This window comes from Rhinatrema bivittatum, chromosome 2 (assembly GCF_901001135.1).
Source record: "Rhinatrema bivittatum chromosome 2, aRhiBiv1.1, whole genome shotgun sequence".
Lineage (NCBI taxonomy): Eukaryota > Metazoa > Chordata > Amphibia > Gymnophiona > Rhinatrematidae > Rhinatrema > Rhinatrema bivittatum.
This window is the reverse complement of record NC_042616.1, coordinates 544,047,313-544,066,690: the sequence shown is the minus strand read 5'-3', so window position 1 is coordinate 544,066,690 and position 19,378 is coordinate 544,047,313. Positions and strand designations below refer to the sequence as shown.

Sequence of the window (19,378 nt, the reverse complement as noted above, 5' to 3'; positions counted from 1 at the left end):
AATCTAAATCATACACTTTGACAGATGAGTTGCTTTTCTTAATCAAATTCTATGTCTGCATCCCAAAGAAAATCCTTACAGTTGAAACTAGTGAAGACACTGGTACAGGAGTTTGCTCAGAGCAGGGCCAGTGGGAGTACTAGGTGAACTAGCTGGCCTCCTAGGGCGCCAGCGGCCTGCGGGCGGTGACAGCATGATTCCTCCTTCTTCCCGCCCATGTGGCCCAGAAGAGGAAGTGGTGGGTCCGTGCGGGAGGCGGGAAGAAGAAGAGGCAATGCAGGAGGAAGAACAGTGTATCTCATTGCAGGAAGAGGCAGTTTTGCCCTAGGATCACTTGGCTTTCAAGCACAGAAGGGGCAGCAGCAACAACAGTGCACCCTCCTCCATGCAGGTGCAATCCCCGGGCCGTTGCAGGAAGAGACAGCGTTGGCCCCCAAGTTCGCGTGGCATTCAAGCACAGAAGGAGCAGCAGCAATAGCGCCCCTTCCCCGACTCAGGCACATTCTCCAGGCCGTCACAGGAAGAGGCATCATCACCCCAGGTTCAAGCGTAGGAGGAAACCGCAACAGTGCCCTCTCTCCCCACTCTCCCCCGCAGTACATAGAACAGCATCAGCCCCTGCAACCTTAAGAAAAATGAAGAGTCCGTCTGCTGCGGGTGCTGAAAGAGGAGGCTGCCACTGGACTTGTACTTCTAATGGGGAGGGGAAGGAAGTGAATGGATGAAAGTGTTTGTATGTCTGTTTGTCTGTGTGGGCGTGTGTGTCTGTGACTGAGAGCATGTCTGTGTGAGCATGTGTGTGGGTGTCTGTGTGGGTGAGAGAACATGTCTGAGACAGCATGTTTGTGTGTGTCTGTGAGAGCATATCTGTGTGTGTGTGTGTGTTGCTGTGTCTAAGAGAGCATGTCTGTGTCTGTGTGAGTGAGAGCATGTTCTATAATTGAGCATGTGTGTATATATGAGAGAGAGAGATTGTGAGAAACAACCCCTCACCTCTCTTCTGCTAATCCACGACAATCTCAGGGCATCTGGAAATTAAAAGATCCCAGGTATGAACAGATGGGGACTTTTTATCCTTTTTAAGTTTTAAGTATTGGTTGGTGTTTGAAATATTTTATTGATCTTTGGAAAATTTATATGCGTTTTAAATTATTAGATGTTATTCTATTTGTCAGCTGTTTTGGAATATTCTTTTTATTAGTATGGTTTTACTTCTGTTGATGATTTATATTTCCTGATTTTATTGTTTGATGTATGATGTTGCACTGCATAAAAGTCTGCCTCTTGTGGTTAACAGTTCAGTTTTTGTCTGCACATTTTTATTAATAATTTATGGCTATTTTATTCTGCATTTTTGTGAGGGTCTGTTTGTATTTTTCATGTGTGACTGAGTTGACTGTTCTACTAATGTGTAGTTTCTGTGTAGGGATCTATAGCAGCTTGATTTTTTCTGTTTTCCTAATAGTAGATGTATTGGCGTTTTAGGGCCTGGTGTAATTGTTTCATTCAGCGAACCATGGGCTGGTCCCGTGGCCCGTCACTCTTATCTCCAGCCTGGGATCATCCTCGCCACCTCCCAAAGTTGCGCCTTCCCTGTGAGATGCGGCTATCCACCATGCTTGCCTCCAGTCTCCCGCTGAACGCAGCAGGAAGCCATGCTGAGACTATTCTCCTTTTTTGCAGCAGGATGCCACTGGATCTTTGGGACCTGCCTCCCCTAGGGCGTGTGTGCGCCGACTGCCCCAACCTTAAAGGCCAGTGGTGGGAAGCCTCTGAAGATGCTCCCTGATGACATCATCAAGCCAACCCTATAAAGGGCTGAGACCAAGACCCCTTCGGTGCCTTGGCAATAGGTCGTCTCCTTGGAGAAGTGCATTGCTTCTATGTTCCTGGTTCCTGACTCCTGTTCCTGGTTCTTGATTCCAGCTGTGTGCGCCAGAGTTCCCATGTCTTGTTCCTGGTTCCGTTGGTAGTTTGGTTTGTCTTGAGTTCTAGTCTTCCTGGTCAGTCTTCCTCATCTGTCTTCAGCGTCCCATCCTGCTTCTGTGTTTCCTTGTCCTCCTCCTCTTCCCTGTCTTTGGATTGATCTTCTGGCCTTGACCTCAGTTCAGACTTCTGGCTTTGATCTTGGATTGGACTTCTGGCTTGACCTTGGATTTTACCTTGATGCTGCTTGTCCTCCACCTGCCACTGACCACTGCCTGTGTATCATTATTGACTGAACTCTGCCTGCCCCGACCAGTACCTGAACCATGATTCCAAGAGAACTCTGCTCGCCTCTGACCACAGCTTGTATCTTACCCTACTTTGACCACGACTTGCCCTGACCACTACTTGTGGTCAGGGCTGCCTGACCACATGCTGCCTTTCCGTGCTGGCCTGCAATGTCTTCTATGCCACAGATCTTCACCTACACAGAGGCCTGTGCCTACTTCCAGCTGGCCCCAGCACCCAAAGACTCAACCTAATGTGAACGAGGGGTGGTATTGGTGAAGTTGCAGTTGGGCCTCAGTTTCAGCCAGCTCTGCCTGCCAACAGTGGAGACCTGCAGGGCTCCTCCCTGCAGGTTGTGCCATCTCCACCTCGGCCCAAGAATCCACCCTCTCAACAAATTTCCAAGGCCATGGACTTGGTGGATGCTTCGGGACTCCAGGCCATTCCAGGCCTAGTACAAAGGATCCAGCAACAGCAGCAGTTTCTCAAGCTTCTGGCAGGCTCCATGGAGTGACTCACCATCTGTCTAGATCAGAGCTTTCCAAAGTGTGTGTCGCGACACTTTGGTGTGTCGCTTGAGGTGTGCCGGTGTGTTGCGCAAGCCCGGTGCACGTGACACACCGGCAAGTGGGAGCCAACGCGGCCGCCGGTAGAGCTCATCCCACTGGCGGCTGAGCACTGAAGAATCGCAGCCGGAAGATCGGTAAGGCTATGGTGAGTTCACGTCACCACGGCCGAAGAAAAAGGGCACGTCTAAACGTGCAGGTGCTCCGCCTCCTTCCTGCCCACGCGGCCCCGGAAGAAAAATGTTGCCGGAGCCGCACGGGCAGGAAGGAGATGAAGCAGCCGTGTGCAGAAGAGGAGCCGCGTTGTTGCAGCGGGCGAGAAGAGGCCCGGTAGCAGGGGCCCCACCGCGGATCGGATCGGCCCGAGAAGATCAGGGCTGCTGCAGAGCCGATCCTGCAGCGACCCGTGAAGAGGAGGCCCAGAGGTAAGAGAGAGGCTGAGGGCCCGTAGAGTGCGTGTATGAGCTGAGTTGAGAGATTGGATGCGTGTATTAGCTGAGTTGAGAGATTGGGTGCCTGTATGAGCTGAGCTGAATTGAGAGATTGTGTGCGTGTATGAGATGAGTTGAGAGATTGGGTGCCTGTGTGAGTTGAGAGATTGGGTGTGGGAGTGAGGATCTCAATGTTTGCAGAGACAGCATGTGAGTGCCTGTGTGTGTGTGAGAGAGAGACAGCATGTGACAGTGAGAGTCTGTGCATGAGCAAGACAGCATTTGGGAGTGAGAGAGAGCCTGGGTGTGTGAGAGTCAGACAGCATGTGCAAGAGAGAGACTGTGTATGAATGATTGTATGAGAGAGAAAGCATGTGAGAATGAGAACCTGACTGTATGTTTGAGGGAAGAACATAGATGGAGAGAAAAGAAATAGAAAAAGAGACAATATGAAATGAATTGGCAAAAAAATAAGAAAGGGGAGGTGGAAGCAAAAAAGCCTGGGACCAACCGATTAGAAAACTAAGATCAGACAGCAAAGGTAAAAAAAAAGAAAGAAAGAAATTACTTTTTACTGATTGGCACATGTAATCTTTGTTAATGTCGAGAGTAGCACTTTCTCTATGCGGATCTCACAATGTACGAGATCAACATGGAGGAACTGGAAACCCACGGGGCCTGCACAGAGGAGGCAGCAGAATGGGCTTCAGTGCCAATAGCAGCAATCAGCGCCTCCCCAATAGCCATGCGGCATCAGTGGCAGCAGAGGAATGAGAGAGGCTCCGAGGTTGCTGGCAAAAGAAAGAGAGGGGGTCTGCCTTTAGTGTGTGCATGTGTATGAATGGGTGCCTGCCTGGGGGATGGTGAGGGAGTGGTGTGAAAATGAATGGGAGCCTGCCTGGGGATCAGTTTTAGTGTGTGAGAATGACTGGGAGCTTGCCTGGGTGTGTGTGTTTGTGTGAGAATGATTGGGAACTTGCCTGGGTGTGTGTGTTTGTGTGAGAATGATTGGGAACCTACCTGGGTGGGTGTGTTTGTATGTGAGGGAGCCAGAGAGAGTGTGTATGAGAAAATCCAGGGGAGTAAGAGTTTGTGTGTGGGGTGTGTGTGGAGGGGGAGAGAGTGTCTTAGAGCCTGAGAGTGTGTCAGTGTCTGTGAGAGCGAGAGGTTATGGTGGGTATAAGAGCATGAATGTGTATGTATGTGACAGTGTATGTGTGAGAGAGAATGGACATGTGAGTCTGTGTGAGAGAGGATAACCTCTGGGAAATTGTAATAAATGTATATGATTTTAATTAATAGAAATTCTATTTATCAGTAGTTTTAAAATATTCTTTTATTAGTATGGTTTTACTGTTATAACTGATGTTTTATGTTTCTTGATTTTGTTTGTTTTATGAGGAATGGTGGTTGTTTTTCCATTGTTAATACAGAGTCTGGCTTCTTGGAGTTTCCATTTCAGTTTTTGTCTAATTTGTGCTCCTTTATTTTGTATTCTGTATTTGGTGAGGGTCTGTCTCTGCTCTGTGTGTGTGACCATGATAAGAGATTCTGCTAGCATAGGGATCTATAGCAATCGGGTTTGTTTTGTTTCCTCAGTAGGTGGTGTATTGGTATTCTAGGACCCAGTGTAATATTTACCCATGCTTTTTCACAGGTAGGGTTATTGTTGTTTGAGTCCTTGGTGTTATTACTGTTATGTTACAATGGGATTGCAGTATAGATTTTGAGTGTCTTTTTTGCGAGGTTTTATTTTAGTTCACAATGTGCCTGGCAGTGGAAGGTGTTTGTGCTGCTGTTACTGTGAGGTGACACCAGCATTTGAAAATATCTTTTAGTATGATGAGCTGTAAGGGAAACATCCAAGCTCCATTGTTTGGGGGAATTTCAGTGGATGCACAGAGTTACAGAACTGGAGGTGCAGGATTTATATTGACATTCTGTCCCTTCCTATAAATTCCAGATTTCACTCTCATAGCCATATAGAATTAGTTGAATGAGGCTATCAAATAATTATATAGTGTGAAACTGGCCAGCTTTTTAAAATTATGCAGAAGACCCTTTGGACTTTTTTATTAACACCAAATATTCAAAAGCTGTGTTCATCCCATCAAGCTCATATATCTCATTAAAGAGGTAAATTGAATAACACAATAACTTTGTTTTATTATTGTTACTCATAAATTATAACAATAACATTAATCTTGGAATATTATATATTTTTAATATAAACGAAAGGTTTTCACAAGATATGTTGTGTCGTGAAACATTTTATTATGTATATATTTAAGGAAACATACATAAATTGTCAAAATACATTTCGTTCATTTAACCTTTAACCTCCGGTTTGCTTGTAGACTAATTACTGTGTCCCGAAATTATGTTTGTCTAAAAAGTGTGTCACCAACATGAAAAGTTTGGAAAGCTCTGGTCTAGATGCTACAGCAGTGTTCACTGCTTCATCAGCTGCTAGAGTGGCTGCAGCACCTCCAGCCATACCTGTTCCACCCATTATCCACTTACCGGCTCTGCCCCGGTATGCAGAGGGAGATGAAACAGTGCCGAGAGTTCCTAAACCAATGCTTTATGCACTTTTTTTCCAACCTATACAGTTCCCCAATGACTCAGTCAAGACTAACTTTGTGCTCTCCTTATTGGACAGGAAGGCCTTGGCTTGGGCCTCCCCATTATGGGAGCAAGCAGATCTTCTTCTTCAGGATCTGCAAATATTCATTACAGCCTTCAATCTTGTCTTCGACGAACCCGCCCAGCTGGCCACAGTGGGGTCGTCTCTCCTTCACCTACACTAGGGCCCAAACCCTGAGGGAACTACACAATGAATTGCGAACCATGGTTACAGAGCTGAACTGGGAGTGGACGGTCTCTGTAGAATTTTCATGGAAGGGCTGACTTCGCATATCAAGAATGAGCTAGCTGCCCGCGAGCTCTCAGAGTCCCTGGATGACCTTATAGATTCGGCTGAGAGAATCGACCACCACCTTCAGCAATGGGCCAGAGAGCTCTGCCTACCACACAGATCATTTACACTAGCTCCCCATTTTCAGCCTTCTCTCTCTCTCCACCACCAGACTCAACCTCGGCTCGAGCATGCCTGGAGTAGTCAATGCAGCTTGGCCAAGGGTGCCTTACCACCAAAGAGGGGCTCCACTGATGATGGCTGTGACTCTTTTTCTATTGTGCCAGAACTGGTATCAGCTTGCACAGTATCCACTAAAGCCAGGAAACTACCGAGCCTAGGATCTAGTGGAGAGGTGATCCTAAGGTTTACAACTCCAGCTCCTCAACTGACACTCCCACTGACCATTGTTCTTGGTAACCAGGAGTTCCCCACTCTAGCCTTGGTTTCCCCCGGCTCAGGGGGAAACTTCATTATGAAACCCCTTCTCGACCACTTGCAGCATCCCACAGTCATCAGGAGAGTGCCCCTGGTCATTTCCTCTATTCATGGAGAACCTTTGCCCAACCGAATTGCCCAAGCCACAATTCCCCTGTACATGCGCACTAGATTACTGCACATGGAGAGCATAGTGTTTCATGTCATAGGTAAGACAGTACATCCTATTGTGCTGGATCTCCCTTGGCTACAACTCCACTCTCCACAGTTTGACTGGGCCTCTTTGCAACTGTCCAGCTGGGGCCCCCATTGCTGTGACTCCTACTTGCAACATGTAGAACCACGTCTCTGCTTAATCCTAGCGGCTACCCTGTTGGGCTTGCCCCCACAGTACACCAACTATGCTGACGTCTTTTCCATAAAAGAGGCCGAGACGTTGCCCTCCCATAGGGTGTACAATTGTCCCATCGATCTGCTACCCAACTCTGAACCTCCTCATGGCAGGGTATATCTGCTGTCCATCCAGAAAACCAAAGCAATTACGGATTTCATCAAGGAAAACCTCAATCGAGGTTTTATCCGGCCCTCTACCTCCTCGGTCAAGGTTGGCTTCTTCTTTGTCGCTAAGAAGGATGGCTCTTTGCACCTGTGTATGACTTCAGAGGACTAAATTCTATTACAAAGAAGGATCAATACCCTTTACCATTCATCATGGAGTTATTCAACCATCTCCAAGGATCTAGGATGTTCGCTAAACTGGACCTCTGGTGCGCCTACAATTTAATTCGTATTCAGCCCAGAGATGAATGGAAGACAGCATTCAACACACGGGATGGGCACTATGAGTGCCTTGTAATGCCATTTGGCTTACCAATGCACCTGCAGTGTTTCAGAAAATGATGAACAAAATCTTAAGAGACCTCCTCTACTTTTGTGTCTTCTTATGTCTCGATGACATTCTCGTCCTCAAAGGACCTCAACTGCAGAGGCTACGGGACAATAAATTTTATGCAGAGTTGGAGAAGCGCCTTTTTGAAAAGGAGATCCTTCCCTTCTCTTCCTAGGTTACATTGTGTCCAGTCAGGGTTTCCACATGGACCTAGATAAGGTGAAGAGTATCCAAGATTGGCCACAACCGATGGGGTTATGCACTCTACAAAAATTCTTAGGCTTTGCCAACTACTCCCAGCATTTTATTCTTAACTACTCTAAGATTGTGGCTTCCCTTACGGCACTCACCCGCAAGGGAGCTAACACCAAGGTCTGGCCACCAGAGGCCATCACCGACTTCTAAGAACTGAAGGATGCCTTTCTAAGAAAATCCTGTCTTCACCATCTGGACCCCACTCGCCCCTTCATTGTCAAAGTAGATGCCTCAACCCTGGGAGTGGGGGCAGTCTTGATTCAGCACTCAGATAAGGACATTCCCCATCCATGCTCCTTCTTTTCATGAAAATTCTCCCCTGCAGAGCACAACTATGGGATCGGCGACAGTGAACTTCTGGGCATTAAGCTCGCCATTGAGGAGTGGCATCACTGGCTCAAAGGAATTAGCATCACCTTACCATTTATACTGACCACAAAAACTTGGAACATTTCCGTCATGCACAACAGCTGAATCTCATCAGGCCCGCTGGTCTCTGTTTTTTGCACATTTTGACTTCAAGCTATGGTACTGACAAACCATCAAGAACACTCAAGCAGATGCCCTAGCTTGGTCTTTCCTGGCACAGGATACTCCAGAGCCTTCCAGACACATTATTGATCTAGCCTGGATCCTTCTAGCTGCGACTATGACCGTCCCACCAGGGAAGACAGTTGTTCCATGCAAACTCCAAGAAAAGTTACTTAGATGGTATCGTGACTCACGTGTCACAGGTCACCCTGGACGGGCCTAAACTCTCCAGTGATCTAGAAATATTACTGGTGGCCCCAGATGCAAAGAGATGTCCAGGCCCATATGGACTCTTGTCCCTCCTCCACTCAGCAGAAACTCTTGCTGGGATGACCCTGGGGGCTGTTACAAATGTTGGCAGCTCCCAGAGAACCCTGGACCCATTTGTCCACCAATTTTGTGGTTGACCTCCCTCTCTTGAATGGCTGCACGATCATTCGGGTCATTATCGACCATTTTTCAAAGATAGCTCATTTTATTCCTTACCCTGGACTTCCCACAGCCCCGGAATTGGCCCAACTATTCACACATCACATCTTCCGCCTGCATGACTTGCCTAAGTACATCATCTCTGATCGTGGGTCCTAGTTCATGGCCAAGTACTGGCATTCCCTTTGCAAAAAATGTAATATCTCCTTAGATTATACAATAATATACCACCCCCAAGTTAATGGCCAGTCCGAATGGACCAACCGTATGCTGAAAGGTTTCATCAATGCCTATTCAAATGACTGACAAAATAACTGGGTCTCCTTCCTGCCCTGAGAGGAGTTTTCCCACAACTCCCATTTCAGCATCACCACTGGGGTGTCCCCCTTTCAGATTGTATATGGGAGACAACCTTCACCTCCATTGTCTATCCTGCTGACCATCCCCTCAGTCCCAGCCCAGCTGACAGCCCAGGAGTTTCAGGAACTCCAAAAGGCAGCTGAGAAGGCCAGGGGGACCATGGATGCACACTGTCGACCAGCACTGCAATTTAAACCAGGGGACAAAGTCTGGCTCAGGACCTGCCACATTCAGCTCCAGATGCCCTCCATCCACCTTGCTCCCCAATACATCGGGCCATTCCCAGTCCTCCGTCATTTGGGTCCAGTAACCTACCAGAACCTCAAGAAGTCTCCACAGAGGATAATGTTTCCTATCAGGTAAAACAGGTCTTGGATGTCAGACAACGAGGGATACAGTCCAGAAGAGAAAACATGGGAGCCTAACTTGAATATACTGGCTAGGAAACATCTGAGAGAGTTTCATGCCTTGCACCCCAAGAAATCTAAACCCTCAGGGAGGGGGTTTAGAGGAGGGGGTACTGTTGCATTCGATGGACCATGGGCCTTTCCCATAGCCTGAGCCTGTCTTCGCTACTTCCCGACGCCGTGCCTTCCCTGTGTGTTGCAGCCGCCACCACGCTTGCCTCCAGTCTCCCGCTGGCTTCGTGACATTGGGCCCTCTTGACTGCTGCCTAGAACTGACCTCTGCCTGAACACTGACTACTCTTGACCGCTGCCTGGAAATGACCTCTGCAGGACACTGACTATTTCTGGATTGACTACAGGTACTGACCCCTGCTTCGGCTGACCATTCTGATCTTCTACTCTGGCCTTGATCCTCGCTATCCATTCAGACTCTCTGTTCTGGCCTCCTGTGACTGCTAGACATTCTGGTATGGACCTCAACCACGCACCCTTGTTCGTGGTGGGCACTCCTCTACACTTCCTCTCCAGGAGATCCTGCGAGGCCCACCTAAGACCAGGTGGCCCAGGTAACCAAGGCCCAACCTGAGGGAACCCCGGGTTGCTATTGGTGAAGCTCCAGCTAGCCTCTGTCTCCTCCTGTGCTCCACCTCCTGGTGGCAGGCGCTCTCCGGGTCTGACCGGAGGGCCGTACCAATCCTGCACCAGGCCAAGGGTCCACCTCCAGTGCAACACTAAAACTACCAAACAGCATCACCATCCATTAAGAAACCAAAACCCAAACACTCATAAAAATATTCTCTCACAGTCCTTGACAATATCAGAAATTACTTTGTGGCATCCTGGTATATGTACCCACATACAAAGGACAACTAATGCATAAGCACTGTATATAATTCATTTATAATTCATAATGTACAGGAATTGATACAGCATATGCAACTCTTAAGGGCATAATCAACCCAACCAGTTTGATAAAACTGAACTGTCACATGATATAAATCATCTCCTTCTAAAGGTAACTCTTAAACATGGCTTGAGCTACCGTTCTCAATTCTTCATTCAATTCAAGACTGCTAGTCCCAGAACCAAACCAGTTCAAAAGCTGCTATTCTTGATCCTTTATGGTAGTCAACAAAATTTCTGTTACCCCAGAATATTTATTCCCATCAGAATCTTCATTCCCTCGCAATTTGTATTCCCGACATGGACCCATGTTTCACCTCCCAAAGAAAGCTGTCTCAGGGGAACAACAAATCCACCATTAAAACACAAACATGGGAGATAGATTCAATTTTCAAACTGAAAGTAGAATACCTTCAACAAAAAATAAAACAAATTTTACCAGACTCTAATCAATGGCCAAGTCACCACCGGCTCACAACTAATGTATTAAAAAAGTAAAAATAAGGTGGTCAATAGATCCCAAAATCCCTTCCCCCAAACCCTCCAAAATAATTAAAACCTTGTGAACCTAAGGGCCCAAGGAGCCTCCCAAATTCTGAAATTAACTAAAGCCTCTGGGCCCCCTCTGAAAGCTCACCCTTCTGCCCCACCTGGCACTCCCCAAAATCCCAAGGCCACTTTAAATGTGGTACGATCTAGTGCTCTCAGTGGCATCCAGCAATTATTGTGTCAGCAGATCCAACAGCAATGTTGAACTCCGCCAGGATTGTAGACAACTAATGCATTAGTTGTGAGCTGGGGGTAATTTGGCCATTGAGAGGAGTCTAGTAAAGTTTGTTGTATTTTTTGTTGAAGGAATTCTATTTTCAGATTGAAATTTGGTTCCATCTCCCGTGATTATGTCTTAATGGTGGATTTGTTGTTCCCCTGAGGCAGCCACGTTTGGCAGGTGAAACATGAGTCCATGTTAGAAATTCCGAGAGAATGAAAATTTAGAAGGGAATAAAGATTATGGGGAAATAGAAATTTTGTTGACTGCCCTGAAGATTCAAGAATAGCAGCTTTTGAATTGGTTTAGTTCCAGGGAGTAGCAGTCTTGAACAGTATGAAGAACTGAGAGAGATAGCTCTCAAGTCAATTTAAGAATTCGGCTTTAGAAGGAAAAGATTTATATCACGAGACAGTTCAGTTTTTTCAAACTGGTTGGGTCGTATGTGCTGTATCAGTTCCTATTGACTATATGTTACAAATGTATTATATATAGAGTGTGTATGTGTATGTGTGTGTGTATTAGTTATCTCCGGTAGGTGGGTACTTATACCAGCATGCCACAAAGTGAATTTTGATATTAGGTGGTGTTGTATGTATGTCAGAAGATAGTTCTATGAGTGTTTTGATTTTTATTTTTTAATAGGTGGTGGTGATGTTTGGGAGGTTTAGGGTGTATGTTTTGATGTATTATGAGATTCATGTTTTAATAATTTGTTATATTCTTTTGAAATGTTTTCAAAAACAAGTATGTTATTTTGAAAAATGTTTGATTTTGTTTAATAATTTGCCTTGCCTTTAAGTTGTATATGTTTAATTAAAGTTGTTGTTGTTTATATTTGCCTGTTATAATTAGTAACAAAACATATATAGATTTTTCCAGAATACAAAGCACTCTTATGGGAAAAGGAAGGATAGCTGAGCTGGGAAGGGGAAGGGAAAAGGGAAGGATGAGAAGTTCTCACTCACTCACTCCCCATCCCCTTCACTTCACTTCTACTGCCTCGCCTCTCCTTTCCTCCTCCTCCTGGCAGAGCGGTCCCTCCTGTCTGTTGGGGGTGAGAATCACATGGGCACATCATCTTCACCACCACCATGGGTCTTTACTTCTGCCCTCTGAGGGGGGAATTGGATAGGCATGTCATCAAAACCATGCCAAGCCACAGTTGTTTTCTTACTGGCCATGACGTTCCCACCCTCTGTGCCATGGCATCAAACCCTTGCCGCCATGGTTGTTTTCTTCCTGGCCATGAGGTTTCCATTCCCTGTGCACATCTTCATAACCATGCTACCATGGTTCTCTTTTTCCTGTTCACATGGTTAGAGACCCCATGGGCATGATATCAGAACTGCATTGCTATTGTTGAGACTTGAATGCAGGGTGAGGTGACTGCGGCTGGAAAGTTCTGGGGGGGCATTTTTTTTGGGTACCTGAATCAATAGGAGATGAAATGAAATACCCAAGGTCACAAGACATGCCAGAAGCAGCATTTAAACCCTGGTTTCCCTATTTACCAGCCCATTTCTTTAACCACTAGGCCATGCCCAATTCCATCCCTCATAGGGACAATTTTATAATTTCAGATTATTTTCCCTTTTTAGAATAGATCTATAAAACAGAAAATGGGTTTTCCTAATGAAAAATAACTTAAAACCTGTTCTGAGGCATATTCAGACTCAGCCGAATAAATTTAGAATTAGTGGGATACTTACCTGGCTAACGGGATTATTTTCTAAAGACTTATCGCACGCGATATGGCCATATCGCGTGCGATAAGCCTCTATCGCACGCAAAAAGGACCTTTTTGCGTGCAATAGCATGCAAAATCAGTTTGGAGGCGGAGTCAGGGTGGAGTTGGGATCAGTTGTGCACCGAATAGCACCACCTTTCCCGGTGGCGCTATTCGGTGTGAAAGCCGGCAGCGAAGACACCGTGGTGGTGCGAAGGCTGCGGGCTTTCGCAGGCCCGCCCCCCCATTTTCGCTGGATTTCTCATTCAGCGATGAATGATGAATCCAGGCCCAAGTTAACTCTGCCCTGAAACACCGATGAAACTTCTCTAATTTTATCCAGATAAATTTTGTCTGGTTAATGACTTAACCGGATAAAATTTATCGGGTTATAGGGACCAGATTTATAAACCTCAAAAGTTATTCTGACAAACCCCTTTGAATATGGACCTCATATTCTCTGACGATAGCAATTCACTAGTCACACTAACCTTCTTTCCTTCCCTTTGGAGTTGTTCTCCACCTATTTAGGGCTATTATATACAGTATAGAGCTGAGGGGAGTTGTGGGGCTGTGGCAGCATAGGAACTATGAGTATGTAGTGCAAGGCTTTTAGAGCTTTCTAGAATCTGTGCAGTCATATAACCCATGTATATGACTGGTAAACTGCTGTTTTCAGAGATCTTTTTCGTTTTTCCTTATAACTATACATATTTATATGTAATCTAAATTTGTCAATTTCTGCATACAAAATTCTAATACCTATTGTTTGAAATACAGAATACTGTTTTGAGGAGCTTCATAAAAAAAGGAATGGTATAAAATATGTACCCAAAGAAGATACTGTTAAGAATGTTTTCTTGGTCCTCAAGTCAAGCAGGAATTTTGACTTCATTACTAATTGACCTCTCTGCTTTACATGACTGAACTGAGGAAAGTGCAAAAAAGGGCATTGGCCTTAGACTATAAGGGCCTGATTTTTAAAGCATTTACTCGAGTAAAATTGGGTTTTACTGAAGGAAATGCACTTTACTCAAGTACAAGGCTTTTGAAAATTGCTACAATAGTATGTTACATTAACACGCGTAACTCCTTTGAAAATTACCTCCTAATGTTCCAAGCCCCCATGCACGGGCATTGTTTTATTTAAGATATAATTGTTCATTCTAGGAATGTAACTGTACTTTCACATGTTATTACTATACTTATTCTACCAAAACTAATGTACTGTTAGTTTGGGACAGAGATTGGGAGTATAAATGAGTATTAATAGGGCAAAATAAGTGCCTATTATCAAATATCTGGAGGAAATATGAGCACTGTAGAATTTAAATGTCTGCCATGACATCTGAAGAGTGATTGCATGGGCCTTCTTCACTTCAGAATGTAGGCTAGGAAAAAAGGTAGTTGAGAGTCCATCTTTATTTCTGAATGAGCCATGCACACATGTGGATCTGCTTTTTTCAGATCCACAATTGTACAAGGCTGCACATGCTCATACTGTATCAGAAAGTAGGCTTATGTTCTGTGTGGAATTTCTGGGTTTGTTTTTTTGCTTTTTGTTTGTTTTTTCCTCACTTATGAATCTGAATGGAAAAACTCTCTTCTTTTGGGTTGGGGCAGGAATAATTAATAGAGATGTGAATCGTGTGCCAGATCGTCTTAACGATCAGATTCGGCTGGGGGGCGGGGGGAAATCTGATCGTTAAGATATGTGAATTGGAATCGTTTCCAATTCCAATTCACATCGCTAATTTTTTTTTTTAGGGAGGCCCGCACCGCTAAAAAAACAAACCCCACCCGACCCTTTAAATCGACCCCCCCCCAAAACATTTTAAAATTACCTGGTGGTCCAGGGGGAGCCTTGGGGAGAGGAGAGATCCAGGGGGGGCTCAGGGAGAGCCCCTATTATACTATACTCTATTATGTGACAGGAGCCGGCCAATGGCACGGATACCCTGTCACATTATACTATACTCTATAATAGGGGCTGATGAGTAAAGATGGCCGGCGCCATCTTTAAAGATGGCGCCGGCCATCCAGTGCTCCTACCATGTGACAGGGGCCGGCCAATGGCACGGATACCCTGTCACATGGTAAGGGCAAAGGGGTATCGGTGCCATTTCTTTTTAGAACAGCTGATGCCTGGGAATGGGAAATCTCTCCCCGAGGTCCCCCTGGATCTCTCCTCTCCTCGAGGCCCCCCTGGATCTCTCCCCAAGGGGATCGGGAGAGTGGGATCGATTTAAAGGGTCGGTGGGTTGTTTTTTTTAGCGGCGTGGGCCTCCCTAAAAAAAAGGGTCAGGAGGGTGGGGGAGGCTAAGGGGGGTCGATTTAAAGGGTCGGGTGGTTTTTTTTTTATCGGGCCATCGGCGCCATTTTAATTAGTGGCAGCCAAAATGGTGCCGATGGCCCGAGAGCGGGAGATCGCGCCGGGACCCCCCCCCTCCCCCCCCCACTGGACCACCAGGTAATTTAACATTTTGGGGGGGTTCGGGAGGGTGGGGGAGGGTAAGGAATTGGTTTTTAAAGGGTCGGGGTGGGTTTAGGGGTTGTTTTGGTGTGCCGGTTTTCCCGCCCTCCCCCAAATAATTCCCGTGCCCTATTTAACGATACAATACAAATGCCCCAACGATAAATCGGGGGCATTTGTATTGTATCGTGCACTCTAACGATTTAGGACGATTTTAAAATTATCTGACGATAATTTTAATCGTTCAAAAACTATTCACATCCCTAATAATTAAGCAGTAAAGTATGATGGTAGTTTCACTTTTATGAACATTTTATTCCCCATCCTCCCACTGATGTGTTTTAAGCTATATTGTGTTATATACACCTGGGATTCCAAACTGTACACAAATGGGTTTCGGTTTCCTGTGCTGGATCACAATACTACTCTAACTGCAAATTCTGATTGTAAGCTATTCAAATGCCTCTCTTCATTTAAATTTCTTGTAATCTGCTTTGAGACCAACTGTGGGAAAAGGCAGAATATCAAATGTAAGTAAATAATTACATTTTTAATAAGTGCTATAGAATTCAATAAGCTATGAATCAATTTTATAAAACATGAAAAATATGTTAAATAAAATATTCCTCTGTGCATTGTTAGATTTAAAAAATTGTTTTGATTGGGATAGACAGATATACATGTATATGCACGTAACTGAATTCTGTTTTTGCTAGGATCTAAATGGATAGATTTAATGTAATACTGCATGTCTTGATTTGCCCCTTTCTGCTATATGAAGAATGGAACAGTTAATCTCTGTAATGTCACCAGTATGTAACAACACTTCAAATTTTCTTTCAGGTATTGAAACACCTTGAAAATGTGTTTGCTAAGCGTAATAGTCCAAACAAACTAACAGTGACCATGCCAATTGCAGCTCTGCCATGGGTGACTGATGTTAAGGAACTTCAGTATGAAGCAGCTAGAAAAGCAATTGTAAAAGGTACAGACAAATTTTTTAGCACTCTGGTACAGTGCACTACATTCATAAATATATAATTAAATCCACAATAGGAAAGCAATGCTGGATATATTGTATTTGTACAGACTTACTCAAAAAAAATAGCTAAACATTACCCTAAACCTTTGTCGCTCATGTCTACCCACTTATGGAATCACATTTATTTATTTATTTATTTATTTATTTTCTTATTTTATTTCTTATATTCCGCAACTTCCATTGGTAAGACCAGCATGGATTACAGAAAAAAAACATTCATAAAATCATCACAAACAATAAAATAAAAACAATTATAATACAAAACATAAATACCTAATCAAAGTTTAAGCAATATTATTTAAATACCATCTTACAATAACTGGTGTTAACCATCTTTTTAAAAAGTTTAATATCTTTCTGAGAACTTATTTCTATTGGAAGATTGTTCCATAATCTAGGACCTACATAAAAAAGCTCATTTACGAGAGCTCTGAAGTTTATAAGACTACTGCGGGAAGCCAAAGTAAAAATATACCTGCTGATCTCAAATCTCGAGCTAGAACATACCAATTTAGCCGTTGTGCCAATGTACAACCCATCTCAGCATCCAAAAGTTTATGTAAAATAACAATTCTAAATCGGTATCTCCAATATATCAGTTCCCAATGCAATGAAAGAAGAAAAGGAGAGATATGGTCAAAATGACCAACACTACTCGCTATTCTAACTGCAGCATGTTGGACCAATTGCAAAGCCCGAAGTAGTTTAATTGGAAGCCCAACCAGTAAACTGCTGCAGTAATTCAAATTCCCTCAAACTAATGCCTCCAACACTGTCCTAAATAAATCAGGCTTCAAAAAATATTTCAGTGACTTAAGCATTTTTAGCTTGTAAAAAGAGCATTGAACAAGATGTTGTACTTGAGACTTAAATGTTAATTGAGAATTCAACAGCACCCCTAGATTCCAAACCTCAGTATGCAGTACTAATGTTTCATTATGATACCTAATACTCATTTGGATATTGCATGAATATATTTGCTAACCCAAATAATTTTCTCTTTTTAATATACAGCAACAGCCCTCTACTATTCAACCAATTTTTGATAGTATCTGTTGTGGTTCTGGTCGCGACCCTCGCGACCGGACCCTTACCTTCTTCCTGCAAAGGAGACGCCGGCTGGGCCGCAGATTCCCCTGGCCTGCTTGGGCCTACATCGCGCCGTCCCCACGAGGGAGACGCCGCCGAACGCTGTGCTAACCCCGCCCCCCAGGCTCACGCGCGCACAGAGGGAACCCTTTTAAAGGGCGTCTGACCCCAGATCCTCGCCTTGCAACGCGGTTGACTCGTCTGAGTGGAGAGTTGCTGTCCTGATCCTACCTGCCTGATCCTGATCCTGATCCTGCCTGCCTGATCCTGATTCTGCCTGCCTGATCCTGATCCTGTCTGCCTGCTTGATCCTGCCTGCCTACCTGCCTTATCCTGGTTGCCTGTTCCTGCCTGCCTGTTCAGCCTTCCCGTTCCAGTCTGTGGTTTGGAACCAATCTTCGGAGTGTCTTCTGGTCCTGATCCTGGTCTGTTCTCTCGTCCACGTCTCCAGCTGCCTGCCCTGATCCTGGTCTGTTCTCTCGTCCATGTCTCTAGCCGCTCTCCTAAGTCCCAGCGGCCCGGGTCCCTACGGGCTCCTCCTGGGGAGACCACGGGCTTCCAGGGCGAAGCCACCTAAGTCCCAGTGGTCTGGGCCTCCACAGGACTTGCCTGGAGGGGTCACGGACTTCCAGGGTGAAGATCGTCTGCCTCCAGCTGCGGCACCGCCTTCCGACCTATTCCATCTGCGGAGAACTACTTCTTCCCTTCTTCGCCGGTCGGACCAAGGATCCACTTTCTGATTCTCAACAGTTTGCAAGGCCATGGATCCAGCGGACCTCGCTGGTCTCCAGGCTATACCCAGAATTGTGCAGCGTATACAGCAGCAACAACACTACTTGGACATCTTGGCAGCCACAGTGGAGCGCTTGGCTAATCAGCTGGACGCCGCGCCCCCGGAACCGGCCCGGGAGCAAGTATCGCCTCCGGTAGTGAATATTCACACTCCAACCCAACTACCAGCTCCGTCTCGCTTTTCAGGGGAGTCGAAGGCATGTCGGGGTTTCCTGAACCAGTGCTTCATGCGGTTCTCCTTGCTACCTGCACAGTTCCCCACAGACTCGGTCAAAGTGGCCTACATCTTCTCCCTCTTGGATGGACGGGTGTTGAGCTGGGTGTCTCCCATGTGGGAGCGGAATGACACCATGTTAAACGACCTTTCACTGTTTGTGGAGAACTTCAAATTGGCGTTCGACGAACCTGCACATGTGGCTTCCGCAACCTCGGAGTTGCTCCAGCTATGGCAGGGGGCTCGCCCCTTGGCGAAGTATACCCTCGAGTTTCATACCTTGGCCCTGGAGGTTGGTTGGCGCGACGACTCCCTGCGTGGAATATTTTTAGAAGGTCTCTCGGCAAGGATTAAGGATGAGTTAGCCGCCCGAGATCTTCCCGAGGACTTCAACGCGCTAATTGAGGTAGCAGGGCGCATAGATCGGCACCTCCAGCAGAGGGCTAGGGAGGGGCGGCCTCCGCGTCGGATGGCTCCTCTGGCTCCAGCCTTTTCCAGGCCACTGACACCTGCAACCAAGGGCGCCTCTGCACCCCCGGAGCATCCCACGGAGGAGCCAATGCAACTGGGGCGTACCTCTCTGTCCCCCAAGGAGAAGCATCGTCGTCGTAACCTGGGACTATGCCTCTACTGTGACGGGGTCACTTCCTGGCCCAGTGTAAGGAATGAGCGGAAAACACCAGAGCCTAGGTGAAACCGGGGAGCTACTCCTAGGCTGTGTCAACGCAGCTCCTCAATGTATTGTACCAATAACCCTGAAATATCCAGGAGGCTCTTTCGAGACTCTAGCCTTCATCGATTCCGGTGCAGGTGGGAATTTTCTTCTTCACGATTTGGTGCAACAGCTCCAGATTCCCACGCTGTATCGCAGGCCACCACTGCTGATCACCTCCATCAATGGCACTGTGCTTCCGGGAAGTATTTCGACTG

General features: G+C 45.9%; 1 protein-coding gene across 7 annotated transcripts in view; it reads left to right on the top strand.

Annotated features, from left to right (window-relative positions):
• The window catches only part of LOC115085172 (beta-Ala-His dipeptidase-like), a 207,107-nt gene that overhangs the window by 143,469 nt on the left and 44,260 nt on the right, over positions 1 to 19,378 (top strand). For all 7 annotated transcript variants that reach the window (XM_029590872.1, XM_029590868.1, XM_029590867.1 and 4 more), the window contains one exon: positions 16,155 to 16,296. In XM_029590872.1, the coding sequence (XP_029446732.1) occupies positions 16,155 to 16,296 (142 nt within the window). The remainder of the gene's footprint in view (positions 1 to 16,154; positions 16,297 to 19,378) is intronic.